This window comes from Cherax quadricarinatus, chromosome 77, assembly GCF_038502225.1.
Source record: "Cherax quadricarinatus isolate ZL_2023a chromosome 77, ASM3850222v1, whole genome shotgun sequence".
NCBI lineage: Eukaryota > Metazoa > Arthropoda > Malacostraca > Decapoda > Parastacidae > Cherax > Cherax quadricarinatus.
The window spans coordinates 9,985,001-10,007,195 of NC_091368.1; the positions used below are offsets into that span (position 1 = coordinate 9,985,001).

At 37.3% G+C, this 22,195-nt stretch overlaps 1 protein-coding gene across 1 annotated transcript in view; it reads right to left on the bottom strand.

Annotated features, from left to right (window-relative positions):
- Positions 1-2,771: 2,771 nt before the first annotated feature.
- Positions 2,772-22,195, bottom strand: part of LOC138854986 (synaptogenesis protein syg-2-like) — a 29,086-nt gene continuing 9,662 nt past the window's right edge. Inside the window, exons 2-4 of the mRNA XM_070101418.1 lie at positions 16,492-16,804; positions 6,723-6,842; positions 2,772-3,185 (exon numbers count right to left, since the gene is read on the bottom strand). Of these exons, the coding sequence (XP_069957519.1) occupies positions 2,917-3,185; positions 6,723-6,842; positions 16,492-16,804 (702 nt within the window). The 3' untranslated portion in view covers positions 2,772-2,916. The remainder of the gene's footprint in view (positions 3,186-6,722; positions 6,843-16,491; positions 16,805-22,195) is intronic.

Below are 22,195 nucleotides of genomic sequence, written 5' to 3' on the forward strand. Positions count from 1 at the left end.
AGGGTTCTTTTCATTCAGGAGTAGAGCGTAACGCACAACAGAATGAAGAGGAACTCCAAAATCTATTGTAAGCTGTTGATAACCACCAGAAAAAGACCCACAGGTCCTCCTGAAGTAACTTCAGTATTATCTGAATGGGAACAAATTTTGTTAATTTGATTTTTTCAGGAAGTGGAAATTATATATATATATATATATAAATATATATATATATATATATACTTTATTATTACTGGGAAGGGCCACCTTTTGCCCTCAGAACAGCCGGAATTCTTTGCGACTTGGATTCAACAAAGTGCTGGAAACATTCCATAGAGATCCTGGTCCTAATTGATAAAATAGTTTCACGCAGTTGCTGCAGATTTTTCTTTTGCACATTTATGCTGCGAGTCTCCCGTTCCACCACATCCCAAAAGCCTACACCAAATTCTGTCCCTACCATTTGGAAATCGCTGCAGGAATCTCGATTCGTCAGACTAGGAAGCGTTTTTACAATCTTCAACTCTCAAGTTTTCGTTAGTCAGTGGCCACTCTAACCTCAGTTTGATGTTCTTAGCTGAGAGGAGTGGATCCAGGTGTGGTATTCTGTTGTTGTAACCCATCCACTTAAAGGTTTGATGTGTTGTGCGTCCAGAGATGCTCTTCATCATACCACTGCTGTAATGCATGGTTATTAAAGCTACTGTCGCCTTTCTGTCAGCTTGAATCTGTCTTGCTATTTTTCTCCTACCTTTCTCTTTAATAATATATTTGTATATGATAAACAGCAACGACCCATGGAGGTACTACCACCCTGCCAAATTTAGTGTGAAACGGAAAATTGTAAATATTTTACACAATGGCAGGAACGCTGTTTTTTGTTTCTATCTCATAAACACGTAATATGATAGGTACATCTTGCTTATTCTACCTACATCTAATTCATAATATACGTACATGTACAGTTGGGGAAGAAAGTTTCTGGACACTCACTGCTGGGCAGATGTGATATCTAACAACTCACCCTTAGTACACAGAGGAGTGAAGACTATTTTCATAAAAGAATTAAAGGAGCTTGTAACGACGATGGTATTTGATTTACAGATTTAATTGCCTTTACTTTCTGTACATCTATACAAAAGCAGATTTGTGAATGCAGACACAAAATAATTACAGTTCGATTATTACATCAAAAATCGTAAAACCATAAAAATCATTTTAAAAGGTGACTGAATATATTGTTCGGAAAGTCTCTTGTTGACAGGTCAGTAATCGTCATATATCATCCATATTTCCTCACGTGAAGCATAATTTCGATGGACGGGTTGGGTTTATATGTGAGGCTCAGTTTATATAATAATCTTTTACAGAACATTGATAATTTGAATATATTTCAAAAATACTATACAAGCCAAAGTGTGCTCTAAAATAAACTGTGTGGTAGATACTTTTCATGCTGCTACTTAACAAGACTCAATTTTATAAGACCAGGTAGTGGGGGAATATTATAATAGGATGTGGTGAGGGAATATTATATGAGCAGGTAAGGGGATTTTATGACTGGGTGATGGGGGAATATTATAAGACCAGGTGGTGAGGGAATATTATGACACCAGGTTGCGGGAATATTATAATAAAAGGTGATTAGAATATTTTATAATACCAAATTGTGAAGGAATATCAGTTGGTGAGGGAATAAACCACGGGTGGGGTACGGTGGGGTTCGAACTCACGGCAAGTGAGTTGTAAAATTTCAGGCCATTGCGTAAACCACTGGGCCAGCTGGTCACAGTGGAGCCCATGTTAACCTCCCGATGGTGTATAAACATACCTAGTTGGATAGCTATTTTTGTAGCCAGCTGATCCACTGGCTTACGTGCTGGCCTGGAGTTTTACAACTCACTTGCCGTGAGTTCGATCCCAACCCGTACTGTGTTTTGTTTGCAATCGTGTCATTACGATTTCGTGAAAGAATGTTGTGTCCAGCTAGTGAGGATTGTTTTTTAACTTGGATCTTGTGGTGAGGAAATGTTGTATGTCCAGCTAGTGAGGAAAAATTTATAAGTGTCTTGTGGTGAGAGTATATGTCCAAGTTCGGACCTGTAATGACAAACTGTGACTACAGAGGACGTATGAAAGTAACACAGCATCAAGGAACACAGAGGGAGTAAGAAAGTAACATAACATTAAGGAACACCAACCTGATGGTGGGAGGTGGCTGCCCTCCACGGCTACTGCAGGTGAGCTCAACCATGGTTCCCGCTACCACTTCCTCCTGCGGGCTGCCTTCGAAGACTGGAGGCCCTGCTGGCTCTGTGGGTACCAAACACACTCTGTCATGCACACCTGGTTTGTGATTCAAGGTTCATCACTTTTTTTCTCCTGCATTGTCAGTCTGTCGATTGAGGTAAACAAAAAAAAGATAAATACTTGTTTTTTTTAACTTCGCGCTTGTTCTGAGTCGTTCTGCTCACTCAGTATATTTGATAAATATGTAAGTAAAATGAAAATAAAGTAAGGAATGCTATAGTCAACACTCACTTTCTGGTCAATGAAATTGCACCGATTCTAGGGAAAATTTGAGGTGATGATTCGAAATATGGCATCTGGTTTGCTTGATTGGCTTTGGTTTATATAAATTTGGTATGTCCCTAAAAAAAATTAAGGATGTGAAAAATATATTGATAAAGCGGGGCTAACTTAAAAATCATATTTAAATTATTTTTTAGATGATGCAAAAGTCAAATCTTGTAATACATGCTAGCACTTTATTATGTATAATAAGAGGTCAACGTAGTAAGATAATTCAAATACCACTAATCATTGCATATGAAAACGCTGTATAATCCGGAGGATTATACAGCGCCTGTTCGGAGGGGCTGTGGAAGGTATTTAGGCTTAATTCGGGGAACTGGAGCACAGATCCAATTCCCTAGATCAAGAGCCCCTCACCAGCATCAAGGAACCGTCCTTGAGGGGAAGGAAGGCTGAGCACTCACTAGTAATGGTCATGGTGATGGTTTTGGACACCCGTTGCTCGATGGAAGGGTTGATGGCGCGACACTCCACCTTGAGCTCGCTGCTTGCTGCAGCTACCTGGTTGTCCTGAGCTGACTTGCTGACGACGTAAGTCAGCTCGGAGGAGGTAGCCCACCCACCCGTGCTCACTCGGCTCATGATCTCACGCGAAGAGCTCATTTCCTCCCCTGGGAAAGCAACAGTAGTCGTCTAAATGAGTCATTTCTCCAGTGGGGCATATGGAAAATAGGAAGATTAGGAGACTAGGGAGAGAAGGAATGAAAGGAGGATGAAGTACATGGAAGAATAGGACAGCAGAATATCTTATTGTCTATATTGAAGTGGACTGGAGGTAGTATCGATACCAAGGAAATCTAGTGTCATAAATTATTGTTAACAAAGGTACACAGCAGACACCAGTGTCACATTAGGTTGGCCTATGTATCACACAACTGTACCACCTTGAAAAACCATGAAATATTTCCACCTTAGAGAGGCTTATGTATCAATGAACAGAGACATACTGGAGAGGCCTACGTATCATTCATCAGTACCACTTTGGAGAAGCAAATATTGTCTATACATGTATATTATTTAATGTTATAATATCAAATGTTACTCTTTCGTTAGTAGCTAATGAAAAAAATATTTGGCTTATATTATTATTTGTTTAATATATTTAGCACCATATATATATATATATATATATATATATATATATATATATATATATATATATATATATATATATATATATATATATATATACGTTGATTATGAATTATGTTAACCCTAGACATCGTTGTTTGGTTCCAAACAAGGTATTATGCCTTTTTATTCATGTAATAGCTGTTATTTGTCTTCCCATTTATATATTTATTAAAGCCGTGCCTAATAATAGTTTTACTGATATAAGTGGACCTGCTTCCATGAAATGGACAGGAACTAGCAAATTTGTTACAACTCAGAAACAGGATACATGCTGGAAAGCTTTCAAAAGGCAGACCTTCTAGTATTCTCTGGTAGATTAGTATATCGTGCAAAAATGCACTCTTGTTGGTGCCTGCGTCATACCTCAATGCTACCTTGGAGAAGCTTACGTATCAGGAAACAGAACCAACCTCGGAAAACTTATGTATTATTTACAGTGCTACTTTGGGGAAGCCAGAATATCATGTAAAATCTGTGAGACAACCGAGGAATATAACCTGAGCTGAACTCTGCATCACACAAAAGTTAATATTTTTTTTTAAGCAAGTGTAAAGCTAGATTTAAAAGAAATATAATAAGGCTTTAGTGGGGTGTGGATGTATATTTTGAGATTCTTTGTGAAGTGTGGAAATGTTGATGCTGGGGGAAGGGGGGTTAGAATTAAAGGAATAGGCTAGGGGTAAATGTGGGTGAGAGGAATTTTTTTTTCCTTTCTGTAAAATAAATTTTGATACATCGGAAATATGATGCTACCCAACTCGATATGATGCATACAGTGTGAAAAAAATCTAGCCATGTTTCAATATTTTATTGTATGATTCAGGATGGATTTGATTCACAAGGTAAAGAGAATCTGTCATCATGAGCTAGAGACAGAAGGGGCAGGTAAGTTATGGTCTGGGGGCCAGGCTGAAGAACGTGATTGTTTCTTGTCTTAGTGTCTATTCCTCAAATATTTTTGCAGTATCTGCTGCTATGATCTCTTGGACTCGGGCCTCCAAAATTTTAGAGACTCCATTCAATCTGTGCATCTTTCTCTTCTACGGCTGTGGTCTCCAGTCCTTATCCTCACCTACTCTTTTACACTACTCTTTTTCGTGGTCTACCATTTACCTGTTTTTAAACCTCAGGCGCTATGTATAAAAATTTAATTGTACCTTTTTGTTTCCCTGAGGTACGGTTTCCTGGTCAATATTATTCTCTACTCTCTCTCTCTCTCTCTCTCTCTCTCTCTCTCTCTCTCTCTCTCTCTCTCTCTCTCTCTCTCTCTCTCTCTCTCTCTCTCTCTCTCTCTCTCTCTCTCTCTCTCTCTCTCTCTCTCTCTCTCTCTCTTTCTCTCTCTCTCTCTCTCTCTCTCTCTCTCTCTCTCTGTCTCTCTCTCTCTCTCTCTCTCTCTCTCTCTCCCTGTCTCTCTCTCTCTCTCTCTCTCTCTCTCTCTACATTTTTATACAGCCTAAAATGGTTTTTATCTTTACATTTCCATTATCTATAGTAATCTTTTGTTTCTTGCTTTTCACAGTTATATATATAATCTGTAGTCATTTTTGTGAATATGTATGTGTGTGCGTGTGTGTGTGTGTGTGTGTGTGTGTGTGTGTGTGTGTGTGTGTGTGTGTGTGTGTGTGTGTGTGTGTGTGTGTGTGTGTGTGTGTTTAGACTCAAGTATATGTACTTATTTTTGGCCTCGACTCTCCGCTGGTTGCCATTAAATACGTTCTTCATCACTTGAAGAGTCCTACCATACCTATTCTTAAAGCTATGTATGAATCCCGCATCTGTAACGTTCTTGTGCAGGTAGTTCCGTTCCTGACCACTCTGGGACTGAAAAAGTATTTCCTGACATTTCTGTGATTCTTCTGTGTATATATATGCGTGCATGCGTGTATATATTTTTGTTTACCTACTTAGCTGTATTCATATAGTTTGGTTTAAGGGTCGATTCGTCGCTCGTGGCCCTTCCTAAGAGGAAACACCTCGTCTCTGTGGCCCGATTATATCCACTCTGTGTATAGTGTTTTCCTCTCCCACCACTGACCACGCTACAACTAACAAAGTACTTCCCGACGTCCCTATAACTATTCTGTTTCTTTAGCTGCTGTCTGTGCTCCTTGCTATCTCTTCGCGCATCTCAAATAACCCGTTTCTCGCCATTTCATCTAATTCTCTAAATATTTTGATCAAGATCATGTTCTCGCTGGTTCTTCTCTTTTCTACTGTTGTTAGGGTGAGTGCATCAAGTCTCTTTTCAATCTGTTATCCTCGTTTATAGCACCAATTTCGTAGAACTTTTTTTTTCTAATTTCTGTATGTTCCATCAGGTTATAGTTTTATGCTTGTGCAGTATACTTATCGATGGATAAAACGTACATTGTGTTATTTGTCCTAAATGAAACCTCGTTCAGGTTCCTAAAAGCAGTTCTTAGGTTACCTAGTCTTGCATATTGCTGCTTATGTTAAGTAATTCTCATGTACTACTAGTGATATGCTTGGTGCATTGCTTACAAGAAGTTCTCTCTCCTTGCACGTTGTCTACAGCTTCTCTCCTCTCAAGTTGCTGCTTGTATATTCATTATTTTTTTACATATATGGACTGAATTCAAGTAATAACCTTCAATCCGTCTTTAGTCTTTCCCTGCCATCTTGGATTGTAATCATTCATATTATGCTCACAAACATAACAGGAATGTATATGATTTAATTTCCTCTGACAGGTCATTTAACCTGTATGAAAAGCTGCTGGGGTCCAAGCTTTGGTTCTTGGGGAACTCCGCTCATCATCAGTGCCCATTCTGGTACTTTTCTTACCATTACTTTCTGCCTTCTATTCACCAAGTATTTCTGTAGCAACTTGAGTTCATACCCTGCTACCCCAGGCTGCTCTAAGCTTGTAAGCGTCTCGTGTGTGCTGTGTCAAATTCTCTGTTTCCATCACTTTGTCATATATCTCTAGGAAATTCGTGAGACTCATAAATGTGTGCTTGGGTGGACGGTTAAAGGAACAAGCCATCACTTACCATTAACCAGCCAAGTGAGAGAGGCAGGAGGATTCGATTCACTGGTCTCACAGGTAAGAGAAACAACTGCACCTTCCTGCACCTGGGATGGCCCCGAAACACTGACTGAGGAAGGGGCATCTGTAAAAAAAAAGATTAAAGTGCTCTGAAAACGTAGAATTTCGAGTGTTTTATATGAAAAATGAGATTAGGGAGATAATCATTTTCTATAAGTTTTTAGAAATGTTAGTTTATTGTAAATCAATGGAGATTTATGAATTCTTTTTAAGTTAAAGATTTCCGTTGATAAATTAGACACATGTGCAACTCTTGGGTATCTTTATTGAGGAAACGTTTCGCCACACAGTGGCTTCATCAGTCCATACATAGGAGAAACTTGAAGAACAGGAGGAGAATGAGGTAATCAGTCCCTCAACCTGTCTCCTCCTGTTCTTCAAGTTTCTCCTATGTATGGACTGATGAAGCCACTGTGTGGCAAAACGTTTCCTCAATAAAGATACCCAAGAGTTGCACATGTGTCTAATTTATCAACATGTCGGTTCTCTGAACCATTCATCTACAAAGATTTCCGTATTCTATTAATATATGGATATCAATGTGCTTGACGAAGGAGAAAAGAGCTTTATTTATCCCCAGGGAATTTTGAGTGTTCTGAAAATCTACGAAGGTTAGCACATTACATAGGATAAGGGAGAGCCAGTGTGTTCTACTAGTCTTCCCGAAAATGTCCGTTAATTCTGCAAGTCACAGAGCATCAATTGCTTTTATAAGTGAGGCGTGTATTAATCTCCGACTGTGAGCCTGTAGTGTTTTGATGATCAATTGTCGTGAGTCTGTAGTGTTGTTTCGATCTCTGATTGTTAGTCTGCAATGTTTATGTTGATTACTTAAAGACTGTGTGTCAGTAGTGTGCTGTGTTGATTATGACATGAATTTATGTATGTCTGTAGGTGTATTGTGTTGGTATCTGAAAATAAGTTTGTACACTGTGTTGATCTCTGACCACAAGTGAACACTGTGTTAATGTCTGACTATAAGTTTACACTGTTGATTTCTGTAAGAGTATAATGTGTTAATCCATGTTACTGTACATTGCGTTAAAAGTGCACGCTGTCTGAATCTCTGAACTCTGAAAGTCCACATGCTCTGTGTTTATCCTGATTGTAAGAGTACACTATGTTGATTTATAATTATGAGTGTACATTCGCTATATTGATCTATGATGGTAAGTGCACACTGTGTTGATCTCCGATTATGAGTTTCAGGTATGTTGTGCTTCCTTATTGCTGCAAAAACAGTTGGGTTTATCATGTCAGGACGGTGGAAGTAAATGGCATAAAATACCGACACAATGGAAAAATAAACACATAAGCAGTATGTGTGATCATGTATTGACAACGATCTGTTTGTGACTTGATAAAGCCACTGTGTGGGCGAAACATTGTCAATAAAGGATCACATTATACTGTACATGTCTTTACTTTTCCAATGTGAGGGTGGGTTGGGTTGCCACGTTAAGACGAATTGAGATGTCACGTGAGGATGGGTTGGGTTGCCACGAGAGAGGAGGTTGGGCAGTCAAGTGAGGATGGGATGGGTTGTAGCACACACACACACACACACACACACACACACACACACACACACACACACACACACACACACACACACACACACACACACACACACACACACACACACACACACACACACACACACACTCACACACACACTCACACACACACACTCACACACACACACACACACACACACTCACACACACACACACACACACACACACATATATATATATATATATATATATATATATATATATATATATATATATATATATATATATATATATATATATATATATATATATATATATTATACATATATATATATATATATATATATATATTATACATATATATATATATATATATATATATATTATACATATATATATATATCGTAAAGGGTTCTTGAATGGAGATATCACAGGTTGAAAGTAGACACACTTGTAGGATGGTAGATATATTGTCAGACTGAGATGGGAGATGGAGCCCGGTGCCAAGCCTGTTCACGTTCTGTAGGTCTGCCGCCGAGTGAGAGCGGGACAGAGGAATCACTCCTCGTGAGCAACCCGTGACGTCACACCAAGCCACAGGCCTACGAGGGATCTCGTGTCTAAAGCACAGGGATGATACTAATATGCTATGCTATATAATACTGGGAATACAGGGATCAGCAACTATGCTGACAGCTCGGTCATGTTACGTATGTCGTCCCGACATACACTACTATACTATAGGCTGAACAGGCAGGCGGATCTGGGCTGATTCTATACAATAACAAATTCATATATAACTTAGAACTAATGGATGGTACAACATGATTTTGACGTAATGGGTGTTAACGTAATCATTACAAACTATAAGAACAAATCATTATACAATATGGATGGAATTGATCGATCGATCTGTATTCATGCACTCTACGGATTCTGAGGAAGAATAATTATATACAAAGAAGTGTTTAACAGAAAGGCAGATTCGGTGCACTCAAATCTAGACTGTTAATTCTCAGAATACGGAGGGAACGTGAACACGAAAATTTCTGACAAACTGATCAGCTAATAATAAACACACAGTTGACAATTTCATTCATCTCGGACATCTAATTATGCAGGCTGTTTACACTTAAACCCAATTCTGCGAGGGTGAGGTTTACGTATGCAGAATGGTTATCATCTCTGGGAGGATCGAATTCCTCTGCAATGGCTAACACATGCCTTGACTGAGAGAGATCTGAACGAGTATCTACAAAAGATACAACTACAATCACTAGTGACTGTGGAATTACTAATTCGTCTGCTAGGAGTACTCAACTCGACTATTCGATACAGTAATTCTTGGCTCATTACAAAGTCACTAATGGACTGGTGGCTTCACAGTAAGAATAAGATCTTCCTGGAGCAGGAATCGAATCACACCAGAACACAAGGGATCTATTCTTTGGGCAGTTTTGACATCCTCGACAGTAAATGGAGGATCTGCAGTAACTACACTAACGTGTCGCGATAAAGCATCTGCGACTACATTTGACTTGCCAGGTAAATTTTCAAAAGTGGGATTGAACTCTTGGATAGTCAAGGTCCATCTGGCTAACCTTCCAGTAGGCTGTTTGTTCTGGAATAAAGGTAACAGTTCTTCCTTACTGGAGGAAAGAACAAACTCGGTGGAGTGGATGACTCCCCCCGGTTGAAAAAATTAACGCTATAACACGCAATATGAGCAAGGGAGAACGAATCTACTATCTCAACTGCAAGCACAGGAGAAAAGAAATGAACACGGTGAACAATGCTGATATTCAATCTGAGTCGCACACAGTGACACGAGGTATCAGCTATAAAGAAACTACACTTACAACGTTAACATGTGAAAGTTATTCGAGAAATAACTTCTTACAATGCACTGATTACTGTCAACTAGGATGGGATCACCATCTGGAACATTAGGAACAACAACAGACACTCTAGTGAGAACACTAGCTGTAACAGAGACGTCTTTCTGCAGACAGCATGTCACATCAACAAGAGATGGCATTACTAGTTGCAAGTAATCGTTTTCTGACAAGGCATCCCCTGTGGAGAAACTACTACTCGAACTAGCAGTCATTGCAGGGATAGGCTGTGCACTCAAGGCAGTCTGAGTGTCCCCGGACACTTGAGGCAACGGAACACTATCCTGCAAGTCTGAAGGTATAGGTGGAACACAGATGGGAGTGACAGAATTACTAGTGCCTGACCGCTCGGCTACGTTAATAAGTAATTCGTGGATCTATAGGAACTTAATCTGAACTTCACATTTCGCAGCACTTTAACAAATCTCAGATACAAGCTGTGAGAACAAACACATTGCTCAAGGGCTAGGTATTGTCTTTCAGTCAGTAAGGGAATGTTGGTACTGTGGACTGATTCATATTGACTTTGACTGGAATGATACACTAAGTGAACGTTCAAAAGTGACTGGGACATCTTCTCAGTGAAAATACTGAAGGGCATAAGTCAAGAAAAATGGAGAGAATGACACAATAAGCTTAAATGGAAAAAAATGCTTAACTATTCTGCATAAGTAATTAAAAATTGACAAGTTACACAGTAAGCAAAGAACTCACACAAGAATAATATGCAACTTAACAAACACTGAAAATCAAGAGAACTTGTACTTTGCTCAAATCTAATATGCTCAACTTTTACTTTAAATTGAATAAATGGCACAGTGAGTTGTCTTTACTTTCAATGCAACAAGGAAAATACACAATAAAATAATAAAATGGACTCAATAAACTTGTGCAAAAATTAAAACAAACACACAATTCACTGAAATAAAAATTAAAATGACAGACAGAATAAAATACTATGCACAGAACAGAGCATAAGAAACTGCACTGTAATAAACTGTATTGCACAACACTGCATAAAATTTTCTGCAAGAAAAACTTTAATAGCAACACAATATTTGCACAAGAATTATTGCAAAATGAGTCAATGTGCAATAATAAAAATTATAACACACAAGAAAAGAAATATATCAAGGAATGAACACTTTAACTCTTAACTGCACTTAAACAACAAGCAAAAGAACAATTTACTTTAGAAGGAGAATTTAAAAATTGCACTAAGAGTGAATTTGTTCAATAAAACATGAAAAAAATAATAGGTGCAAAAAATACATAACAAAACAGAGGGTTGAACACTTACAGTGATGCAGAACACATCAACATAAACACAATACTAGAATTTTCTTGCAATGAAACTTGATGTTTTAAAAAATTTTGTAAACAGATTTCTTGCTGGAGCTTTAAAAATGGCACTATTGTCTGTGGAAATAAGACAAATTAGACACTGGCTAAATGGAAAGAATATGAACACAAGAATGTTCAACACACAGGGAACAAAACAAAAATTACACAAATGCTGGGAAGAAAAAAAAATAACAGACAACACTGAGTTGTGATGCAGAATATGAGGTGAAAAATTTACTGAGTTAATACACTGGAATTCTGAAGTTTAAACACAAGTTCTATATTGCTCATATGTTGCACACACAACAAAGGAAACACTAAGTACTTACTTCAAGTGTATAAAAAGATACACAACACAACAGATATAAAATAATGCACGAAAATTAACACTGAATTAAGGAGATTAAAAGAAATTAATGCAATCAGTACATGATAAACACTGAGTCTGATCAAGAGTCACTGAATGTCACTAAGAGAAAAATTCACTGGGAACACAAAAGAAATGTCTCAACACTCGCAAATGTCTCTAAAAAAAAAATATTATAGCTGTAACAACTTGAAGAATGAGACTGATGGATTGTTTATATCGTCTTGCTGCTGTCCTCTGCACAGATGATCGTAGAATTGCGCTTAAATCGGCGAGAGACAACACACAGGAGGCTTTATAAAGATGGCGCGAACACACTCTAGCTCTTGACCCCCTATGTGGTCCTTAAAATATGGTGCTACAACCCTTAGCAGTGCACCAAAACACTGATGAGGTAGGTGAGTTGTAATGGCCGACTGTAGTTGGGTTTGTGGGTAATGGCTGAGCGAGGCGTCTGAGACCGGCAATGGTGCGACACACGTGATCGTGAGTGGCTGGGCTTATGGGTTGAACGTCGTAAGCCTCACTGAGAAAACCCACACTGCCGCGAAGATAATTCTAAGCCGGCTGGCTTAGAAGAAACCCACGAAATACTACAACACCACAAGGATGACAAGGAGCACTCAGAATGCTTGGAACTTGAATCACAAGCGATGAAGGCTACTCATGTGGCTTGCTTGAGTACTGGGGTAAGACACCTGGGTTAGTTGCTAGCTGGCTTATCTTAACCCTTCACACAGAATAGCTTGATAACTTCACACGATGAGCACAGCAGGGGTGGAAGCTGGCTTGGCAGGCAAAATAATTGGATGGAGTAGGCTAGGCTGGACTGGACTCGGGTGTTCTGACTCCCCCACCACAGACTGGAAGCTGGCTTATTTTGCAAACTCGGGTCAACCCCTCGGGAGTAATGCAAAAAAGCAGGAAACACTAATACAAAGAGACTGACCAGTGAATAATGTAGAAGCTGGTAGAGTAGCTGGCTTGAGGTAGCTGGCTGGGGTGAACCTCGGTAGTCGGTAGGCCTACTGGTCACACGAAATGGCCGTCTTGCTGGTCGACAACTTTATCTCCAGAAATCGCTGTAATCGTCAGAATTACAGGCTCACCGCTGTCACCATTTATCGTAAGGGTTCTTGAATGGAGATATCACAGGTTGAAAGTAGACACACTTGTAGGATGGTAGATATATTGTCAGACTGAGATGAGAGATGGAGCCCGGTGCCAAGCCTGTTCACGTCTTGTAGGTCTGCCGCCGAGTGAGACCGGGACAGAGGAATGGGACTCCTCGTGAGCAACCCGTGACGTCACACCAAGCCACAGGCCTACGAGGGATCTCGTGTCTAAAGCACAGGGATGATACTAATATGCTATGCTATATAATACTGGGAATACAGGGATCAGCAACTATGCTGACATATACATATATATATATATACATATATACATATACATATATATATATAGTATATATATATTATGCTGTTTTACGCCCAAAATTGGAATAAACAACGGTCGTGAGGTTTTCTCCATGAAAACAAATAACGTGGATTAATTAGAAAAGGTGTTTAGAAGAGATAAAAAGTCATATCAAGGTTACAAAAATTTGAGGTATAATGTAAACTGAAAGCGCTAAAATGTTCACGCTGAATGATACGAGAAAAATAGGAGACATGATGATCACATAGAAGGTCATAAAAGGACTTGAAATAATAATTAAAGAGACTTCAAGACGTCACATTTGCAAATTGAAAAAAAAAATTAAGACTAAGCGATACTGGATTTTGTTACTTTGCTAAACAGACTATTCATTTGATCTATGATATCCGTGTATTTCCTGAAATACTGGTGTTGCTCAAATGATGGTGACTCTTTTTTCTTTACGTCACCCTGCCCCTTGGTGAGGCACAGCTGATGTTACTAAAAAGGATCCAGATGTGTTGACCACTGACTGGATCGTCAGGATGAATGAAAACTTGAGGGAACGTATTATGGTTGACCAATGGAACGATTGTGCTGACGAAGTGGCAAGTGCTACGACCAATGAATATTTGATGAAGTTTGATGATTAATAAATAACTGAAAATAGGACAGAATAAACATGACTCAAAATTTCATACACACACACACATACACACACACATACACACACACACACACACACACACACACACACACACACACACACACACACACACACACACACACCTGCTAGCTACTTCGTTATTTCCGTGATCGCTCAATACCAACAGCACATAGTGAGAACATTGCCTCTCTTCCTTCTCCCTCTCTCCTTCTCTCCATCTTCTCCCGCCCTTCCTTCGTCTTGCTTGTTTCCTCATGAAGTAATGAAAATACCTTCGGATTTTCTCCGTCTCTTCCATCTTTCTTCTCTGTCTTCTTGTTCTCTTTTATTCTTTCGTCCCATCTATTCCTCACCTTCTTCCTTTTCATTGCAATGTCTTCCCATGTTTCCTACCTTTATCCTCGCTTCTTATCAGCCCTGTCTTGTTATCCATTCCCTTCGTCGTAATTTCTTTCCCCTTACTATTTTCCTTATTTTCCCTTCTATTCCGCTTCTTTTCCTTTCTCACTGTTTCATTCCCTTCCTCACTGCTTCCTCTCCTCTCTTATTGCTTCCATCCGTTTCTCCCCCTGCTTCTTTCTATCGCTTCCTCCCTCCTTTATTCTCAATTATCGTCCCTCCTCTCATTACTTCCTCTTCTCCCTCTCTCTCTCCATTAACCATCCCGTGTTGTCTCCCTCCTACAAACCATTTTTCCCCTCTTTGTTCTTTCATTTTCTCTCCCTCCTGCTTTTTTCTGCTCCTTACATTCTTTCCCAGCGACAACAGTTGCAACAGAAACAGGACAACAGTGCTATCATGTCCTACTATTCTGCAACAGCATACAAACAGTAACAATCATGATGGCGCAGTGAAAATTCAACATGAAGATATTTTTCAAAAGCTGTGACCCTAAACACAGTGAAAAAAAAAAAAGTTCTATCGAAGAGGGGAAAATATAATAAAGAATTCGGTAATATTTCCAGTCAGTGAAGAAGGTTTTCACCAAAACGTATTTTATTATTATTATTATTATTATTATTATTATTATTATGATTATTATGTTTATTATAATTATTATCACTATTATTACTATTATTATTTTTTAGATATTATTATTATTATTATTATTATTATTATTATTATTATTATTATTATTATTGTTTATTATAATTATTATCACTATTATTACTATTATTATTTTTTAGATATTATTATTATTTTTATTATTATTACTATTATTATTATTATTATTATTATTATTATTATTATTATTATTATTATTATTATTATTAAATAACCCACACGTAGACATGAATATTAATAACACCACTCATCCCTTAGATATCAAACATATATTTCAACAATCTAAAACGGTTCGTAATTGTCGCTATTTCTTCCTGTGTCTGCTCCATTTCCTGCTCCTCCTGTCCTCTTCAAACAGAAATGGAAGAAATACACATACGTGTCTTTCTGATAGTATTAAAGAACTCAAAAGAAATGTTCGTTTTGCTGGTGCTATCAACGCTCTTGTGTGCCGTGGATAATATGTGTCGTGCCGAATAGATAAAACTGGTCAATTAGCAAGAACTCACTTAAAATTAAGTCCTTTCTAAATGTATAAATTAGTAACCTTATTATAACTTACCTCATAGATTATATAACTGACTTATTCCAAAGCATTACGTGTGATAATTTTATTTTCAATAATTATATCGCTTCTTCCATTTCGGGACGTCAGTTTGATTACGTAATACTTGACTTCTCGTGTATTTTAATCGAGGAGATTTACCTAAAAGTTTACTTTAATCTTTTTTAAAGGAATTAAGGCATTCTTGAGTGAGTGTCCAGATTACCTGAATCTTTTAATTGTTTTTAATAATATTGGACACATGAGAAGTGTACTGCTACCCGACTCTATATGATGGTAACATAGTGGGAACACCAGAAGTGTACTGCTACCCGACTCTATATGATAGTTACATAGTGGGAACACCAGAAGTGTACTGCTACCCGACTCTATATGATAGTTACATAGTGGGAACACCAGAAGTGTACTGCTACCCGACTCTATATGATAGTTACATAGTGGGAACACAAGAAATGTACTGCTGCCCGACAAAGAGCTTCGTTGCTTTTTTTGTAGAAATGTAAATATTCTTTGAGTAAACCTTTATTAATATTCTCCAGGTCTGATGTCACTCTGCCTTCCATCCTTTATATGTCGTATTCCATCAAACAGGATGGAATTTGTACAACAGGTAATGAAATCTGTCAACCTGAGCTGGAAGACTTAAATTTAATTTTCGTTTATTCTTCTCTGCCTCCCTCCAGTACTCCAGCTTTTCCCAACTCTCTCTTCCTCTCCCTCCTTCTCTTCTTTCTTTCCCGCCATTACTTTATTTTCCATCCGTTAATCTAAAGTCTTCTTTTCCCTTGTCCTCTTTCTCTATCTTCGCCCTCCCCCCTTCTTCCTGAATCCTTTCCTCCCTCCTTCCCTCCTCCAAGAGCCTGATAATACTCACAGTAGACGGTAAGAGAGACATTGGCTAGCAGTGGCTGTTGTAGCAGGTCACTGTTGACGCGACACTCGTAGACAGCACCGTCATCACCAGCAGTGGCTGTCAGTTGGTGAGTGTTGATGACACCGGTAGCATCTGCAGTGGTGGTGTCATCGAGGAGGAGGCCACGACGGTGCCAGGTGAGCCAGGGACGAGGATTGCCACCTGACACACGACACACAAGCGTTCGTCTCTCCCCGGCCACCAGCACCTCACCAGTCCTGTAGCCACTGATGCTCGGCCTTCCTGGCTCGTCTGAGGAAGAATGGGTATCATTCTGGGCGGCACCGTGGGCGGTAGTGTGTCAATGTGGGTGTTACTATGGTGACAGTGTGGGGTGTCAGTGTGAGAGAGTCTGTTGATGTTAGTATGGGTGACAGTGTATGTGCCAATGTGTAAGCTTCAACGTATGCTTGATTGTAGTGTTTACTACAAGAAAAATATTCAATTAAAATGATTTAAATGCACTTGGATTAAATATGCATACGAAATGATTTAATGGAGAGAATGCAATACATAATATATTATGAAAAAGAAATTTTTGCCGATCTGTGGAAAATACCGATGAAATTCTGCAAGAAAATGGCTTACAGATAATATAATTTGTTTGGAAAGCTGACAATGATGCTACACAGCTCCACACAAATTTAGAAATTGGGAGAATAAATGATATAGTAAAAGGTGTTAAGGAAGGGCAGGTAATGGAATAAAGGCTGAAACGAAGGAGAAATTGTATATAAATTCAAAGAAGAAAAGTTACGAGAAGACAGCAACTATAGTAATCGGCTTTAAGTTTTCGAGAAACAATTACAATTTTGAAATATAATCTGATTCTTTTTACATGATGGCATATTTCAGGTCACATCATCACATCTGCTATAACCCAATGTTACATTATTTTAAAACATATTCATTTGAAAGAGTTTAACCAGCTAGGATAATATAGAATTTGGGGAATGAAAGGAGATTAAGGTTGATACACACAAAAAAGGAAAGTAGTTCCAATTCCTTGAGTCAAGAGCCCATAGGCTTCATCTGTTTCATGAAGCAGAAGAAAATTAAATCGAAAATGTCTGTTACAAGAGGATGCGGCAGAAATAATTTGGATGCATTTTTCCTTCCTGAATTGTCCTATGAATTGTCTAATGACATGTATGCACTGAGAACAGTAGTATATATACAAGGAGAGGCACATGTCTCAGTATATATATTTCTCCAACACGAAACCTCTAGATTTTTCCCTGAAGTACGTTTATTCTCTTCTCCGAGGCTGAAGTGGTACCTTGCAATATTATATATATATATATATATATATATATATATATATATATATATATATAGATATATAGATATATATATATATATATATATAGATATATATATATATATATATATATATATATATATGCAGGACAGGGCAAGCCACGGGGGGTGGAAATCTTAAGCTCAATTTCTTTCACACTTCTCAGTGCGTCATCAGGAGCTGTGCAATGTTGCAAGAAAGCATCCAAAGCAGGGAGAGAGGTCTCAGAATAGCGTAAGTGTCACCGGCCACGGTTACCCTTAGAGTTTAAGGGCAAACGTGGCCGGTGACACCTACGCTACTCTGACACCTCTCTCCCTGCTTTGGATGCTTTCTTGCAACATTGCACAGCTCCTGATGACGCACTGAGAAGTGTGAAAGTACTTGAGCTAAAGATTTCCACCCCCCCATCCGTGGCTTGCCCTGCATAGTTAAGATCGCCTGTTTGCATACATATATATATATATATATATATATATATATATATATATATATATATATATATATATATATATATATATATATATAAAATATATATATATATATATATATATATATATATATATATATATATATATATATATATATATATATATATATATATATATCTTTCAACACACCGGCCGTATCCCACCAAGGCAGAGTGGCCCAAAAAGAAAAACGAAAGTTTCTCTTTTAAATTTAGTAATTTATACGGGAGAAGGGGTTACTAGCCCCTTCCTCCCGGTATTTTAGTCGCCTCTTACAACACGCATGGCTTACGAAGGGAGAATTTTGTTCCACTTCCCCATGGAGATAAGAGGAAATAGACATGAACAAGAACTAGAAAGAAAATAGAATACCCAGAGGGGTGTGTATATATATTTGCTTGAACATGTATGTGTAGTGTGACCTAAGTGCAAGTAGAAGTAGCAAGACGTACCTCAAATCTTGCATGTTTATGAGACAGACAAAAGACACCAGCAATCCTACCATCACGTAAAACAATTACAGGTTTTCGTTGTACCCTTACTTGGCAGGGCGGTAGCACCTCCCTGGGCAGTTGCTGTTTACCAACTTAGTACCTAGGATATATATATATATATATATATATATATATATATATATATATATATATATATATATATATATATATATATGCAAAACAACCACTCTGAAAGAATAGAGAAATTCCAAGCGCTTTCGTGACTACTCACATTATCAAGGAACTATGAAAGTAAAGCATAAAAGGAAGCTATATAAGGGGTCCGACCAGCACCTCACTATCAGATCCCACAATGGTTAAACACGTAACGCGCGGCGACCCAACTTGGATAGGTCCCTTGCACAACTCACCCCCAAGCTATCCTACCCAAGAAAATTTAAAAATTATTATTTGTCCAGTGTATTATTAAATTCTTCCCAAATTCTATTAATTATAAATGGATCTAATTTATATAAACCAAAGGAAATATTCATATTATTGTCAAAACTGCTTTTTATGAAACAAGATTCAATTATATTCCTGTCGACCATGGACTTGCTTGATACTACTTTCTCAACTTTTTGAAAATCAATTGGATGGTTAAAATCTCTTACATGAATAAATAGAGCATTTGAATCTTGTCCAGTTCTAATGCTATATTTATGTTGTTTTAATCGTAGTTCGAGATTTTTACCAGTTTGACAGTAATAAACTTTATCGCAAATTTTACAAGGAATCTTATAGACACATCCATCAGCATTTTGGGGGAATTCTTTATCAAAAGTTTTTTCACTGTATCAAGATTTTTGAATACAACTTTAATATTAAAAGTCTTAAGAAGAGAAGGCATATCAACCAAGTTTTCATGGTAAGGGAGAACCAACATATTTTTAGTTGAATAAGGCTGGTTGTCCCTTTTTGGATTATAAAAAGTGTTTCTAGCAACTTTAAAAGATTTATCAATTACATTTCTTGGGTATTTTAAATCATTACCTATTTCATAAATTTTGGATATTTCCTCATCTATGAACTCAGGACTACAAATTCGTAAAGCTCTCAAAAACATTGATGAGAAAACAGACAGTTTGACTCTATCTTGATGCGAGGAATAATAGTGGACATAGGAACAGTTATTTGTAGGTTTTCTTTAAATTTTAAATTTGAATTCATTATTACCCTATGTCCACTATTATTCCTCGCATCAAGATAGAGTCAAACTGTCTGTTTTCTCATCAATGTTTTTGAGAGCTTTACGAATTTGTAGTCCTGAGTTCATAGATGAGGAAATATCCAAAATTTATGAAATAGGTAATGATTTAAAATACCCAAGAAATGTAATTGATAAATCTTTTAAAGTTGCTAGAAACACTTTTTATAATCCAGAAAGGGACAACCAGCCTTATTCAACTAAAAATATGTTGGTTCTCCCTTACCATGAAAACTTGGTTGATATGCCTTCTCTTCTTAAGACTTTTAATATTAAAGTTGTATTCAAAAATCTTGATACAGTGAAAAAACTTTTGATAAAGAATTCCCCCCAAAATGCTGATGGATGTGTCTATAAGATTCCTTGTAAAATTTGCGATAAAGTTTATTACGGTCAAACTGGTAAAAATCTCGAACTACGATTAAAACAACATAAATATAGCATTAGAACTGGACAAGATTCCAATGCTCTATTTATTCATGTAAGAGATTTTAACCATCCAATTGATTTTCAAAAAGTTGAGAAAGTAGTATCAAGCAAGTCCATGGTCGACAGGAATATAATTGAATCTTGTTTCATAAAAAGCAGTTTTGACAATAATATGAATATTTCCTTTGGTTTACATAAATTAGATCCATTTATAATTAATAGAATTTGGGAAGAATTTAATAATACACTGGACAAATAATAATTTTTAAATTTTCTTGGGTAGAATAGCTTGGGGGTGAGTTGTGCAAGGGACCTATCCAAGTTGGGTCGCCGCGCGTCACGTGTTTAACCGTTGTGGGATGTGATAGTGAGGTGCTGGCCGGACCCCTTATATAGCTTCCTTGGATGCTTTACTTTCATAGTTCCTTGATAATGTGAGTAGTCACGAAAGCGCTTGGAATTTCTCTCTTCTTTCAGAGTGGTTGTTTTGCATATTTTGAAATCACCTGTTTACTGTGATCTTATTGCATATATATATATATATATATATATATATATATATATATATATATATATATATATATATATATATATATATATATATATATATATATATATATATATATATGTCGTGCCGAATATGTAAAACTGGTCAGTTAGCAAGAACTCATTTAAAATTAAGTCCTTTCTAAAATTTTCTCTTATACGTTTAAAGATATATTTTTTTTATTAATGTTAGTGTAAAAAATTTTAATTTTGCTCCAAAAGAATCTTAGAAAACTTACCTAACCTTATTATAACAAGAACAATTTATTTTAGCCTAACCCAACTAAATATATTTTAGATTTGTTTACAATAATTTAATACTAAACAAACACAGTGAAATATATTTTTTCCGTTATGTTCAGAATGATTTTGGCGAAATTATTGCATACACAAATTTTCACTTGTCCTATATGGCAAGATGAGCGTTGCTATTTAAGCCAAGATCGCAAGTTCTGCCTATTCGGCACGACATATATATATATATATATATATATATATATATATATATATATATATATATATATATATATATATTTATATATATATATATATATATATATATATATATATATATAGATATATATATATATATATATAGATAGATATGACCCCTCGTTCCTGCGTTCCATCTCTGAAACATTCAGCCCCTATCCATCTTATCAATTCCTCTCAGTATTTTATATGTCGTTATCATGTCCTCCCTATCCCTCCTTTCCTCCGGTGTCGTCAAGTTGATGTCCCTTAACCTCTCCTCGTAGGATATACCCCTTAGCTCAGGTACTAGTCTTGTTGCAAACGTTCGTACTTTCTCTAATTTCTTGACGTGCTTGACCAGGTGTGGGTTCTAGAATGGTGCTGCATACTCCAATATTAGTCTGACGTACACGGTGTACAGTATTTGAATGATTCCTTACTCAGGTGTCGAAACGCAATTCATAGGTTTGCCAAACGCCCATATGCTGCAGCCGTTATTTGGGTGATGTGCGCCTCACGAAATGTGCTCAGCAAGATATTCACACCTTTTTCTTGAGTGATGTTTGCAGCCTTTGACTCCCTAGCCTGTACTCAGTCTGCGGCCTTCTTTGACCTTCCCCAATCTTCATAACATTGGATTTGCCAAAGTTGTTGGACCAGGCTTATAGCGTTTCCAGGTCCCTTTTGAATTCTCTGCATTCGTGTATGTGTGTGTGTGTGTGTGTGTGTGTGTGTGTGTGTGTAC